The 16,170-nt window shown below is 34.8% G+C and overlaps 1 protein-coding gene across 1 annotated transcript; it reads right to left on the bottom strand.

Annotated features, from left to right (window-relative positions):
- Positions 1-4,746: 4,746 nt before the first annotated feature.
- Positions 4,747-16,083, bottom strand: LOC102803385 (uncharacterized). The gene is made up of 13 exons (XM_085500486.1): positions 15,930-16,083; positions 15,593-15,641; positions 14,334-14,444; positions 10,726-10,770; positions 10,439-10,552; positions 9,911-9,940; positions 9,327-9,437; positions 8,909-8,941; positions 8,514-8,624; positions 6,643-6,750; positions 5,898-6,187; positions 5,397-5,689; positions 4,747-4,965 (listed from the first exon to the last, which is right to left on the bottom strand). The coding sequence occupies exons 1-13, from the start codon at positions 15,999-16,001 to the stop codon at positions 4,953-4,955; spliced, it is 1,380 nt and encodes a 459-aa protein (XP_085356612.1). The 5' UTR covers positions 16,002-16,083; the 3' UTR covers positions 4,747-4,952.
- Positions 16,084-16,170: the final 87 nt, after the last annotated feature.

Raw genomic sequence — 16,170 nt, 5'->3', positions numbered from 1 at the left:
TCAGCCAGAGATTATAGTAAACAATGGAACTCGTACAGTTGCGGCTCGTATTGACGAGTAATCTTTCTGAAAATGTGGTATTGTTTTTATTTTTATTTTAACGGTTTTATTTCTGCAAAATAGTGATCTGGTTATGAACGAATCGCTATATAATTCTTCTTGCCCAACTGTGAGATAATGCCATTGAATAGAAAGTGTTAATTCGTGTGCTGGTTTTAATGCACCTAGTGTTGTTATGGTTACCGGTGTATGGTCGCTTTATTGTCTCAGTTACACCACTATTACTATTACAATATGTACCGTATATTTGTGTAATATTTCCCGAACTTGTGTATTGACAACATTTTCTTTATATTAGAAATGCTCTGTGATTTATTCTCACCATCAAACAGACGTTAATTTACTAACTCAATTCTCATCTTAATTGTTGGTGTGATAAAAAAATAGATTGTATTTCAACATTTATAAGGAAAAATTAACAGCTTGAACATGACAATTCATTCTCATTCTCACCCATTATTTCATTCATAACAAAAATTATTATACAACAACTCAAGAACAATCCGCTAATAACTCAATATAGTGATTCGGTACAATTCTTCTTCCTTGCTGGCAGATTCATTTCTTTATTTGTATGAAGCTGAATTCCTGAAGTGGAAAAAGGGTGCAAATAAGCTAAATATGTTAATTTTACAATTTGATGTGCAATCTATCTGCAATCCTAAATTTATATCACAATGCTAAATCCACCTGAAAGATTAAGAAGACTACATAATCAGCTTCTTCTGCTTCATATTTAAACCTGTGCTTTGAATTTGACCTTGAACTTTTGGACGAGTTTTCTATCAGACTGTATGACAGAAAAGATAACAATAACTAACTTTCTCCTACATATAGGCTATATATTTTCCAGCAAATTCGCCATGCCCGGCTTTGAATAACATCATCAGGTCGAGCTAGCTAAGACCCCCGTGACTCGAGAAAGCTACCCAGTATTTTTGAATTATAACTGAGCAAAGTATATATACACATATTGAAAACATGTTAAACATATTGAAATATCGTTATGGCACTTGGTGCTGCTAGATAAACCAGAGTGAATAGTAACCTTTGAATTAGCAAGCTTAAAACATGTGCTGATGTCCTATATAATACTATTGCCAATGTGTAGTGAAATTCACTCAAATTCAATGTCAATGAAAGTCATTACAATACATCCTGAAATCTTGTAAGTTGCGTCAGAATACAGAGACGTTCCTTTCATGCAACAACACGTGTGCAGAATGTCGATATGTATTGCATACAAAGTGGTGTCAAGTGATTTGAATACAGTGAGCACATTCTGCACCCCCATCATTCTGAATCATAAACAAGTGGTTCCTGTTTGAATCTTGAGGTCTACGCCAGACAAGTGACATTGGAGCCATCTAGTATTATCTGTGTAACAGTGTTATTATATTCAACCACAACATTTTTGAATGTTAAAGTTAGTCATTCTTACCCTCTCAGTTTAATAGTTTGACGAAAGAAGAAAATGTCTCTTTAAAATTATGCACTACATACCCCAATAGGTGGGGAATGTTGTAAAGCTGTGGAAAATTTTTCAGAAGGATATGTAATTTTATCACAAATTTAGCAAGGCCTTTTTAATAATTATTTTGCTTTTTTGTACCCTTGTGAAGTTTGACAGTACAAAGTTGAATTTCAAGACAAAAGGGCAAAGCTGTTATATGGCTAATAATGTCCTCAAAGACTAATATATCTTGCCTTGAATGCCATAATGGCATACTGACTATATACTTCAAAGATTAACGTCAAGACATTCCGATGATCTATGACTTGGATAAAATCAGTCCTTTACGTTATTTCATCGTAAACATTCGTATCAGATCATCTAGTACACTGATTTCTCGAGGAATTTGCAAACCTGGCTAATTTGTTCAATGTAAACCTTTCATGCTAATTATCATATTCATAGACATAAATCTAATGAAGTATGGTGAGGTAAATGTGCATGTCATTGGCTCTTGTATGGTCTGCAAATTATAACAAGTCCGAGTGAAATCCGAAGAATCAATCTCGAGATATTAATGACATTGAAACATTACGTATGTCATAATGATAAACTACAAAGAGATAATTCTGTATGGTCCATATGGGTGGTCATTTTCACACTTGTGCAGTAAATTACATCACCTTGTATAATGTTTTAATGCGTTTGTGCAGATAAAAAATATTTTAAAATTGATGAAACCATTGAGTTACAGGCCATTGACGCATTTGTTCTTTATTGGGCATCATCAATAACTACAACTAGTCAGCACTAATCAACTTAATTCAGGCTTAATTTAGTCGCATAGTTATACATGACCAAAAACCTTTTAACGTGTTTGCTGACTTTGACCCGGTTTGACTTACATGTCACATGGAGAAGGTATGGGTAATGCAATAGCTGTTTTTTCTTTTGAAGCTCTAGTGCAGAACACATACATACATTTTTGATATTGATCCTTGACCGTTTTCCCTATTACTAGCTTGTAGTTGTTTATATACCGAACATGCACAGACACATAATGAGATTTTGACTTTCGACCTTTTCTAATGACAATGTAAACAGGTTTTTTATGCCAAATTTTAAACCGCTGGCTGTTTCCCCCTTGTAGTTATATTGCGAACATATATACATACATCCTTGATTGTCCCACATGCTATGATGCTGCTAGCTGTGCAAAATACAGGAGCCAGGCCCTATTAATTTTTATTGGTCAATTTGAATGGACGTTTTGTTTTATAATTATTTCCTGAAAATGCGTAATTTAGCCTTGAATTACTTATCAGATTATCATATACATTTGGATTTTGCATTATTGAATATATTTAGTTTTAACCAAAATATAATTATTCTAATTTGCCACATAGTTTTGTTCACTCCATTATATTAATTGCTTAAAGATCAATGTTCTAAAATACAACACGTAGTATACTGACCATCATATATTCAAACAATCTGCCTCTCGACAATCCACATTTGAATTAAAGAATTGAAGATATCATCACAAAGTGAACAAATCTGAGAGAGGCCCGCCTGTAGTATATTTATGTTTAATATCAATGCAATTGAACTTGCAGTCAAAAATATGACTTTTTTACTAAAAATAGCAATAATAGTTATTAAAATTAGAGATTTGAAGATATCACCACGAGATGAAAAAACAAACTGAGAGAGGTCAACCTGTAGTGTATGTATGTGTAATATCAAATCAATCAGACTTGTGGTTATTAACAAGAAGTGAGTTTTATCACTTTTTACCAAAAATTACAAAAATAATCATCAAAATTAGAGAATAGAATATATCATCACGAAATGAACAAATGAGAGAGGTCCATCTGTAGTACCTATATAATATCAAAACAATCGGACATGTAGTTTTTACCAAGAAGTCGAAAATACCACTTTTTACTAAAAATTACGAAAATAATCATCTAAATTAGAAAATAAAAAATATCATGATGAAATGAACTCATCTAAAAAGTACATATACACCAAGTATCAAAGCAATCAGGCTTGTAGTTTCCAAGAAGAAATCGAAAAAAGTAAAAAGTTGACGTGGACGACGAGGCGGACCGACAATCACTCATATTTTGATTCTTAGATATAGAACAATATTCATGCAGAACAGCTACAATATGCCAGATATGTATACCCTGAATTTATACCTATTTGTATAGTTAATGGAAAACGTGTTTGATAATGTGAACGCTCATTTGATCCAGAGGTATACCGTTTTATGCACTCTCTTCACAAGTTCTTTTTAATTTTGCCTTACATACTTTTTATTGCTACCAGGATAGAGACCTGGTAATTCCAGTCGTTTATTTTTCCATTCAATACCAAAGGTAGTACGGTAATTGTTGCCACAACTACCTATCCATAGTCCTTCAGACCATTGTACCTTTTCTCACGGGATAGTGAATCGTTGGACAAACTACTTCTGGATTATTTTTATTGGAGTATTTCACCTATTTGTATGGTTTGAACAAACTGAAATTTACGTCATACCTTTATTGACATATGTACTAGCAATATCATAGGGTACACATTCACTGGTCATGTGACTTTTGTCACTATATTGGATTTTCCACACGCACATCTAAGGTGCTTAAAAAGTATTTCTTTGTTTCACTGATCTGATATTTGGGTTGTAGTTTATATATACCAATTATATCAAAGCCTAATTGATTTGGTCGCACTAAATAACATTTAATAGAACTCAATGTTGAAAATGTGATATATTTGGTATGCCATCTGTTTAGAATTCGCTTAGACTTATATAATAATTCACATAGCAAATAAATATTTACTACTTAGTTTGTTGGATATTTTTGATCTCCAATAAAATAAAATAACATGGGCTACGTCATTTGACCTCTGTGACGATTTTCACAGCTTTGATTAATGTTAAGCGCTCACTCGATTTTTACATTTTAGCAAAAATACACATTATTAACTGTTTTACTTACGCTGGATACAATTCGTGGAAACATACACCTGTGTTGTATCAGAAGAAAACGGATAATTGTTTTTTTTTTCAAATATTACTTAAACTAGTTTTCACAACCCAGCTTAGTGCGTGTTGTAAGAAACATATGAGAACATTTTACTCTAAATACTGTTGTTTTTACAACAGTTAACAAGCATATCAGTGGCTTAGATTGTTGAACCATAAAATAACTTAGTTGAAACAGTTTTATATTATTGCTTTTTTAATTTCACAAACTTATCTCGTTGACAAATTCTTCCACTTGAACCCAATACCAAGCATATTCAATAGCTCTAAAAGTAATTTCAAAATCCATAAACAGCAATTCCCTATTACTCAGTGCTAGCAGCTTAACTTGTGTAATCATCGTCATATAGTGATTAGTTGCATGTCCAATGCTCGACACACCATTTAATAGTCGCATCTAAAAACGAATAAAAGAACCAATATTGTAATTATTGTGATTGTATATTTATGTTACAAATCTTGTATGGACCTTTTATGCAAATAACCCCCCGAGATGTAAACCAAGCTATCTGGAATATTGGACGCGACGATGAAAGAGCACAGTTTCCTATAGATACCTCACAGATACCTCTCAACAAGGTATCAGCTGAAATTAGTCTCAAAGGTATACAATTCTTAATCATGCAAGCAGAGTTGTGTGTAATGCAATAAAAATAGCTATTTGATGTTCTCGTTCGGTGCAACTGTCGGCGTATTCTCAACAGAATGAAACTGCAGCCAAATCTTTGTCATATACCTAGATAAACACAGCACTTGTATAGTGTGAACGATTCAAATGTAACCACATAAGAGCTATTTAATCTTCACGATCTTAAATTAAAAACTTACGTCATATCTTTAATTCTCCAACTTTCTCCAAACTCATTTGCGTCATGAGTACCACCACCTCCATGTTTTCTGAAGTCATTGTGAGAGTTGCCATCAGCATTACCCAACATACCACATATTTTACCATTGTAATCAGTACCCTCAATAGACGCAGATAAGATGTGTTTCTTCAATGTCCATTTCATAGTGAAGGTTGTCTTTTTAGATGTGAAGCGCATGATCAATGTGTTCCCGTCTTGTTGGATATGTATTGGCCTGGCTGCAGACATTGAACCCCCGGCCCCGGTATTTTTCTAGAATATAGTATGAAATATAATATATTATTATACATTATATACATATTACAGCGTGCTATAATATAATATAATATAATATAATATAATATAATATAATATAATATAATATAATATAATATAATATAATATAATATAATATAATATAATATAATATAATATAATATAATATAATATAATATAATATAATATAATATAATATAATCACCGTAATAACATTCAACCCATCAATATAGGCAGATTCGGTTCCAACTGTAATATTAATTGCAACTGCTCTTGTTCTGACGTCATCGGGAGTGCTATCATCTCTGGGCGCGAAATTGGCATCGACTTCAAATGCACGACTTTGGCTGCAGTCTTTAAACAGGATATACCAACAAATACCTTGAAATGAATATGCACGCCCATCGAATGTCCTCAAATGTGGATCACCTGACAAACCTGGTTCTTCAGTTGTTGTTGTATGGGGTGGTGGTGTTGTCGGTGGTGTTGTCGGTGCTGTGAATAGCAATGATATATCTTTTATATATATGATACATATTTTCATTTATAAATCTGTTTTGGACAGTATTTCGTTGCGATAATACTCATCAACTATGAAGTGTTGTAAAATTTCGACCAAGAAGGCACGTGTCTTTATGTCGACTTTAGTCCACGCATACAGATAGCAAACCCGCTAGCGGGGTATCTAGTTGCACGGAAATAACGAAATCTGCAGCCACTTCCTCTGTATTTACACACAGAATGTGGAACCATGTATGATAAAGACAACACGACAAACTCATCAAATTGAGCTTCACTGTGGTATTTTGAAAAGTCGTGATTACACGTAAATACGACGGGATATGTGGATTGCCGTGCGAGTTATCGGATTACCAAGTGCGATAGTCTGGGTTGTCTATCATGCTGCTAGATAATTAAGGTTACAGGGATTAGCAACAGGCATTACTTACATGGGCAGTACGTTGAATAATCAGGGCAACAATCACCATGTTTGAAACATTCAAAGTCACACCAACAGTTTCCGTCACTCTTGCCACATCTGTCATAGCACGATCCATCTGCAATATCAAAAACACATCAGCGATTATATCCACTGTATTGAAGTACTACTGTAATTTAGGTGAATTATTTAAAACGCCACATGAGGAGTAAGTCGTATTTGGCGCATTTTATAATTTTGTGATTTATTGTTGCTGTTCACACGTCGGCGCTACCAGTACATAGACGTGTATATGGAGTATTTCATATTAAAAATCGATAGTTGAAATGATCCAAAAACAACACATTTGAGACAGGAGATTTCCGTCACGGTTCAACTGTGTTAAGAATTCCAATGTGTCAATTTTTACATGCAAATTTCTTCATATGACATCTCAGTTTAAATCCTGCAAAATATCATGTGATTTCTTCATATAAATATTCATGCTTACAACTCTTTTTTTTCATATGAAACGTGTGCGTTTTGACCATTCTACGCACGTTTTGGACGTCTATTATCAGTTTGCAAATGAGCAAATTCAATGGAATGAACAACCAATGTTAGCTGAGTAACCAATGTGTTAACAATTCTGCACAGCTATGTATCTAACACATGCCTTATGGTTCATTTAGTGTACTTGTTTGGACTCATCAGCCTTTAAAACCTAATATTACATGTAAAAACCTTAATAAACAATCGTGTTTTCACGTTTTCTTCTCAAAAGCGTGTTTTCTGTCCCCTTTCTTTCATTAACATAATATTTGCTGTTGTAATTAATAAAGGAGCCCGGCACTTAACACAAAAGAATATTTATCTAGGATTTAGGGCGTGGTATGATCCAAATCTCTCTTAAAAGTTTTGTAAGCAGACATTGTTAGTGTAAATATTCATGTATTCTTTAGGTCATCTAGGCATTTAATTTTCCAGTTGTTGTGACTGCATTACAACTGTATTAGGAGAGCATATAGAATGCGAGGATTCATCAAGAGTGCATGCAAATATTTTGAAGTATGTTCATCATTAGATCTGTGAATATATCTCTTGTCTAGAAGCAATATTGTTCTTCTTTCAGTGTTTTCTTTTTTAATAAAATTTGAAAAAGTTCAAAAAAGGTTGATCAAGTTGTTGTACTTAAAAGGAAATACATTATACTTCTGACAGTTATATACATCGCTTTTATATTTAACTTACATGTACCCAGGAAACTGCTTTACTTTAATTTAATTTTTACACATAAATCTCTCTACTCATATTATAATTGTATTTCCATTTGTCTGACATTCAGTTGCATGTACCGGATCATTTCACAAGGAAAAGTCACGTTTCCACAAAATAAAATTTAGTCGCCTTGTAAGAACTTTATTTTTCATTCCAGGTGCACTCTGTCCTTTAAATGAATAGTCCAGCAGTAATAATATTGCTATTTTAACAGTTTAGCTAAATATTTTAGAAAGTAGTGTTTTTGTATTCATCTTTTTTTGTATTTAATTTATGTTTGTATTTAATTTCTTTTTAAGATAAATTTGTCATTTGTACCTAATATATAACGTTTCATTATACTCCTATAGTTACTTTTTTTGCCTGCTGGCTGCAATTTCATAACAAAATAAAATAAAATAAATAAGTTCACAACAATTTGACTGTTTTTAAGTTTTAATGTACATCGTGCTATTCGTGTTGAGATTAAAGTGTAGTGATGATTTGCTGCGTACTAGAGCTTGGCTACAGACAACATTACTAAATGAATTAAATTTTAATTATGATCATCACGTATCATAATTTAAATAAACGTAACATCGAGTTAGCAAGGTGAATGTTAGAAATACTATAGTCAATACGTACCACTGCAATATGTTAAATAGTCACCACAGCAATCATAATTTGCGGCACATTGAAGGTCACACCAACAGTCTCCCGAACCTTTGCTACCACATGATCCATCGCATGATCCGTCTGGATTTTGAAAAACAAAAACAAATGCATAATTAGCCAGTATGTTGGGATAAGCCAAAATAGTGTCACTAATTCTCCCGTCGATTGTGATCTGCTGTTTTATATTATCATGGTATTAAAAGCACTGTACGCGATGATGGTAGAGTAATGGGGAATTACCCACACTCTCGCTCTCTGCAAAGTATCGCCGGCCATTTGCGTTCGTGGTTTTTAAGCATTCGAGTAAAAATACGGTTCCAATCATAATTCGTCTATGAAATCAACGCAAATTGTTGTATACTCACCTGGAGTCGGGGGTTTCACAGTTGTTGAGGACACTGTTAACGATAGTAAGGCGAAATGAATGAAATTAACACGCCGGGTTAGTCGTCGTTTCATTGTACAAATACTCCAATGTATCACAAAAACATAAATTCCCATTCGAAAGGTCAATACTAAACACTATCGTATTTCTAGGACAAGCACAACTTTATTTCGTATTTGATTAAATGTTCACATTCACAAACTAATATCATACCCAGTCACTGCAACATGCTTTGTAAGTATTATAAATTAGAACAAAATTATCTCCACAGTAGAATTTTAATAGACCTTTCACAATAACATAATCTTATACAATACAAAACAAAAACAACACAACACCACACCATACCTATATACCTATGGATATATATATATATATACATTACAGTCAATACGTACATATGCAAGCAGTGTAATAATCATCACAGCAATCAAAATGTGCGGTACATTGATAGTCACAATAACAGCTTCCTGGACTTTGTCCACCACAGTAGCCATAGCATGATTCCTCTGTATTTTGGGAAAAAAATCATAAAGTCCACAATTAGCCAGTATGTTTGGATGCGACATACTATGGCAAGCTTTAGTTTTCAGGTATTGATTTGAGTCACTGTATTATCCCTTATCCTACATTGATGTACATGATTTGGAAATGCAAATAAGAATGCGCCGTGTAATAATTGATTTTACACGCATTTGAGAGCGAAAAAACTGCCAGACATGCTTTTCCCCTCAAACACTGTCCTATTTTCTCCATCCGAACTCGCCTAGTGTTTCGATGATCTATGTAACCATGGTATTAGAAGCACTGTACGCGATGATGGTATAAAACAGAATTGGCGCATTTATCGCTCCATACGAAATATCGTCGGCCATTTGCGTTCGTGGATTTATAAGCATGCGATTGAGTAAAAATACGATTCCAATGATTATTCACATTCATAATTCGTCTATGAAATCAACGCAAATTGTTGTATACTCACCTGGATTCGGGGGTTCCACGGTTGAGGACGCTGTTAACGATAGTAAGAAAAAATGAATAAAATTAACACACTGGATTAAATGTTTCTTTGTATAAATATTACAATGTATAGAAATAACAGATATAGTCGGACTCCAGATTTGCATTTCAAGACCATTACCACACCCGGTCTATCGTATTTATAAGGCTATTATGTCTTTAATTAGAATTTAATTTTCTCCTTCACAAAATAATAGCACACCTAATCAGGACAGATTGCTATAACTTTCGTTTAATTTTAAAGGAATGGAATTGTAAGTATTGTAAATTGCAAAAAAAAACAATAAGATTGTTATTACACTTTTCCATTGGAATGTGGCAGGAGGGTTAGTACAGCCTTAAGTGCAAGCCTTTGTCGCGGTGTCTACGTGGTTTCAAAGGAATTTTGTAATTTCGTATTTTATGTTACCAGGAAACCCAAAATCACAATACAATACAATACAATACAATACAATACAATATACCTATATATATTACAGTCAATACGTACTTGTGCAATATTTGGAAAAATCTTCACAGCAGTCATTATGTATGGCACATTGCATGTCACACCAACAATTTCCTGAACTTCCTTGCTTACCACAATAGCCATTGCATGAGCCAGCTAGAATTAATAAAACAAAACAAAACAAGCTTTCAGTTTTCAGATAGTTCTATTGTAGAAACCGAATAATCACAAAACATTTTTCGTAATTATACGAAATATTGTTAAATACTAACTATTATCCATATTTATAATAAATCTATGAAATCAAATCAAAATTGTTTAGTACTCACGTGAATTCGGATCAGTTATTGGTGGTCCTATGGTTGTTGAGGGTGCTGTTAACAATAGCAATAGCAAGGGGATATAGATTTGATATATACACCGGATTTGTTGTTTATTTGTATAAATTTCACAATGATTTAAATGATATATATTATAAATTAGAACACAATTATCTTCAAAGTGAGGTTTTTAATAGATCTTTCGCAATAACACACAATAAAGATACAATACTGTTCGGCTGAAAACGTTGTTTTCAACCCTCCGTGTTTTGCTTCATTTCGAACCTTTTTTTCCAATCATTGTTCAGCTGAGTCTTATTATTTTGTTATTGTGGGTGTTTTTCGTGCCTCAGCCGTGGCAACGTGGTCGGCGACCGGTTGACAGCGGATTGAATCGGGGTTAGTAACTTATCCTCCCGATTTAACTAATCGGTTATTATCTTTTTAAATACGGTTACACGGATCGACATACCCTCTGCCGCTAGTCTTGACATTTGAGATCTCCACGTTTCTGTTGAACCTCTTGTCCGATCCTGAAAGTTCTATTACAGACGCCTTAGCTAAATACGGGCGTGTGGTGAGCGCGGTCGGAGCAATCTGGCTCCGGTGCAAAAGCTATCACTGACAAACTGATGTATTTTGCATGTAACATAAAGGGACACACACGTAAAACTTTCCCAAATTCTCAAACAATGGATATGCAAAATTAAATACAATAGTGTTCAAAATAGCTATATAACAGACTCTCAACAGGTGAATGTAGTTACTAATTTAAATTCTCTTGACACACGACTTTAGATGACATTAGATGATATTACTGATATAATTAACACCGAAGAACCGAATACTGAGATACACAATCATGATACCGATGACGCAACTGACAGTGAAACTGAAATGGTTATGTTCGTCTAAACACATGAGTCAAAAGCGCACACGCTTTAAAACGCCAGTTAACAGCAAACATTGTCCAATTGATGAAGAGAGAATACGAACCCCTTCTTCCTCTCCCATGCCATCACCATAACCTTCTCTACCCCCGTCACCCTCAAAACTTCTCGCAATTATGTAATCCAAATCCACAGCCTGAGATTTCTGTGTTCCCCATTTCCAACTTGCCGCTATCTGAAATCTTTATTTACAGTGGTTCAACTGACCAGTCACAAGACCTCTTCAAACACCAATTTCACAAAATAACCATGGTAACACGTTGATTGGACAGTGGTTGTGCGAAAAAATTGAAAATATCAATATCAATAATGGTACTCTAGCCTTCTCTGACCTTTTTTTGTCAGCATTATCATCGCTATAAACGGTTGTAAAAATAAGAGTCCTGTGTGGTGTATGAACACAGGGATTATAGAGGGTGATTCTTACGTGGCTGCTATTACTGAATTTGGAGCAAAGTGGCAAACAATTAGAAACAATTATGTGAATATCCAGGCATAGTTGGATATTCGGAAAACCAAATTAATCCAACAAAACAAAATTAATTACGCAAACATTTTGCACATTTAAACAAGATAAACACAAGACAAAAACAAATTTCGAAAATGGAAATCCAAGCCATTGAATGCACTGTTACACACAATACACCGCTCTTGAAGAGCTACACTGGAAAGAAAGGAATCTTTATCACGACATCAGTTTCTGTAAATTTTTCTTTCTCCAGTTGAAAAAAGAATGACACTGAAAAGGTGATATTACACACTCAATGAAAAGCAATGAAATTCGCAAAATCATACACAATTTTTACAATAACACCTGATGTCATCGTCATTGATGCTCACAATGATACTTTCGGAGGCCTACCAAAGCTCAGTGAAACCAACCGACCGTGCTGATCATGAAAAACCGATCACGTTTGACGAAATGAGCTCTACTCTCAAACTGCTTCCACAAGGGGGTACGCCCGGCATTGATACAAAATGGATTCTATCAAACGCTTCCTCTACCTTGTACAAGGCCAGTTGTCACTCGCCTAAAATGAGATGATGTCACCAATCTAAAATACTGGCAACACGTGAATTTGTTATGCAGTGATTATAAAATCTTCACTAAAATGCTTGCATTGCGAATGTGCGGAGTCACTGGCACCATTTCACATGTAAGAGGAAATGCAATCAAACCTTTTCACAATATATTATTGAACTGCACTTTTCTAACGAACTGAACTTGCCACTTTTTATGAGCAATAATCCACAGAATCTTGTTTGACGTGACACACTTAGTTTGCCTGAAAATGCTGAAGCCAATTTCCAGAATTGTTACAAAGCACTAGTTTGTGGGGATCAACAGTCGCGTGTTTCCCATGTCGCCAACTGAGAGACTATCATTTTCTGACCCTTCCTGATAAGTACCCTATCGGTGATGAGGTCGACACATTTTAATACATATTTTTAGATTGCCCATCAAATACCTACTATATTACGAACATCTTCTGGTTCTACCAGACTTTCGTATTCCTATCTGGTGGTTAATAATCTTACCCCCATTGCACAATGTGGTTTCGTTCTAACCAGGCACAAGGCGATTCACTCCAGCCGTTGCAACAAGCGGCACAACAAAGGTTCCAGTGACCCAATGAAATGTTTTAAGACATGGTTTCAAACTGATAATACATAATCATGGGCAATTTCACAACAGGATAGACATGTCACATATTTCTGATTACCCTCAAGCTGCATGTCAATCTAAGTCTATCTCCGCTTGGCATGAGAATGATAGTGGCATAAGTCTATAACGCAGTATCAAATTCCATGTGGTAATTCTCTAGCAATAAGGGCAACTGAAATAACTCCCAACACATCTGTATAGAACGTCTGTCACCATGGAATCGCCCTTATCGATTATGAACCAATTGCCTATTTTTAAGAATATGTGGACGGCAGAGAATGCGTTGTGTTGCATCCAGGATGACGAGCTTCGCATTCATCTATGACTGTGTCAAGTACTGGAAGGTCATTTCCATAAAAGAGGAATTTCGTTCTCTTGGCCGGTTAACACACATGTAGCGCTTTTTTATGTTTATAGTTTTGTGTTTTAAATTATTTAATTTTCCCATCGAACCGACCTGCCTATATAGTTTCAGTGTGTTTGTGTACTGTTACGTGGTCGTCTTTTATTTTACCTATAAACAAAACAAAATTTCAATCTTTTCTAACAGAAGCTTAATTCCTCTGACACTAATCAATTAGCATACGACTTAGTAGAATAGTTCACGTTACAGGTTTGAATTTGTTTTGTTTCATTTCATTTTATTGTATCTTCGGGAAGGTTCATTCGATTGTCTCGCAACCGCTATTGCACTGCCGATCCTGTTTAATATGTTTGAATTAAAGAGTACCATTTTGGTAAATCGACATCTTGACAATGCTAATTACTACGCCAACCCTGATTGGCCGCATGTTTAACAGGCGCTTCCAAATGTATGCATTTCACCGCGTGAATCAAGCACGGCCTCGTGATGCCAGTATGTTCCTATCGAGATCGCGAAGCAGTACAATTCGGAAGATGATTGTATTCCTGTGATACAAAACTCAGCAAAAGCATACACATCCCATTAACAGGCGATATCTAAGTATTTATAAATTATAACAATACAAATCAATACTCACCGGGACAATATGAAGCATAATCATAGCAACAATCATAATTTGAGAAACATTGAAAGTCACACCAACAGTTTCCATCACTTTTCCCGCCACACTTGTAATGGCATGTTCCGTCTAAAATTCGGAAAATTTCTATATTAGCATGTCATATTTAAAAAAAAGATTCCGCGGCTAGACATTCAAGCTATGTAGACTAATGCAAGAATAGAGAGAATTACGTTTACCATAAACCACAAAATTTTATAAAATTCCTACGTAGATGTACAACATAGTACAATATTATAAATGAATTCCCACAACATCCCAACAGAAGAATATTGTTTTGAATAGCATATCCAGTGATTATATATAATTCAATATTCACTCTAGGTTTGATGGATGGAAAACATTAGTTGTTGAATTTTACGGTGGTACCACAAAAAACACTCATGAATGTAATAAATTGCCTTTACACATGTGAATCAATTCGCGTCTTACAATGTTTGGCCGATATTAGAAATGAATAATAACGGAATACCAAAAATGTAGATGCATTTGAAAACTTAAGTCTGATGAATTGCCGTCCCCAAGTTGTTTGATTTGATTGATCGATCTAACAAATTGAGCAATGATTCGGACAGATATATTTGTTTGGAATGCCCCGTGTGCATGAAATGTATGATTGTATGGTGATGCGTTTGCACATGTATTTTATGATATGTAATCGAATGAGGCGAATGCAATCAACCAAGGCATATGACAGGGACAGACAAAGCACATCCATTTGTTTAAAGCGGCTACCAGTCGCTATCGTGGATAACGCGATAACATACCAGTGACACGGCAAGAAATGGAATGACACGCACCAAAATGCTTTAGTGTAGCAAATTTGATTCAAAACCATATATTCGGGCTTTGTGTTTCAGTACAGGGAGAATAAACTACTGTTGTGTGCATTTTTCAACAGAAATGGCCATGATTTAGCCTCTACGCACATATTCAAGGTCAACAGGTTTTAACAGGAAAATGCATAAAAACGACGAGAATAAAATATCTCCTTAATTGTCTTGAAAATAGTTTCAGAATTAATAATTGTGAGCACAGGAATGGCCACTAGTCGGTCATGTGAAATCGTTTCGCGAAGGTAATGCACTTGCATATACATTTAGCCTGGTGTACTATGCATGTGTAAAGTGTGAATATGATCAGATATAATGCTGACGGAGCGGACCGACGCTCCATACATAGATGTATTGTTCACAAACAGAAAGATGTGTACTCACACAAATCCGTATAAGTTCGCCTTGTGAGTGTTCTCCCCTTGCCCGGTCTCTGTAAAAAATTGCAATTATAATTGCAAAATCATACCTAATTACACATTTCACCGCATTGTTTCCATGATTCAGTGTGCATAGATTTTTAATAGCAAAACTGTGTACTTCAATAAAAGTGCATGATGGGCTTTCGTTCATTTTGCGAATATAATAATTGCGCACCGAACATCGATCCCCAATTAACCATAGTAGTAAACCACATTATGCAAGTAGTTAACCAGTGAATGTTTTACATTAATATTTGGTAGAGTTTGAACAAATTAAAAAAAACTGTAGATAACCTTACCCGTGTTGGTGGTCGACGAGTTGCAGCTACCAGGGTTAAACTGATCACTAGTATCAGTAGTATGCGCAACATCGTTCTCGTCTTCGATGTAGCAATTGTAACGAACGTGCCAATTATGTTGGTGTCCTTCGGTCACAACAGATAATTGTGATCACTATTTAGAGTTTAAAATTTATATATCTGCATATGTAATAATTCCATCACACAAATGAAGCCACATATGCGCATGCGTGTGATACGT

The sequence above is a fragment of the Saccoglossus kowalevskii genome, chromosome 1 (assembly GCF_978046115.1).
Source record: "Saccoglossus kowalevskii chromosome 1, keSacKowa6.1, whole genome shotgun sequence".
NCBI classification, from domain to species: domain Eukaryota; kingdom Metazoa; phylum Hemichordata; class Enteropneusta; family Harrimaniidae; genus Saccoglossus; species Saccoglossus kowalevskii.
Note: the sequence above shows the minus strand (reverse complement) of the source record. Positions and strands in the feature narration are given on the sequence as shown.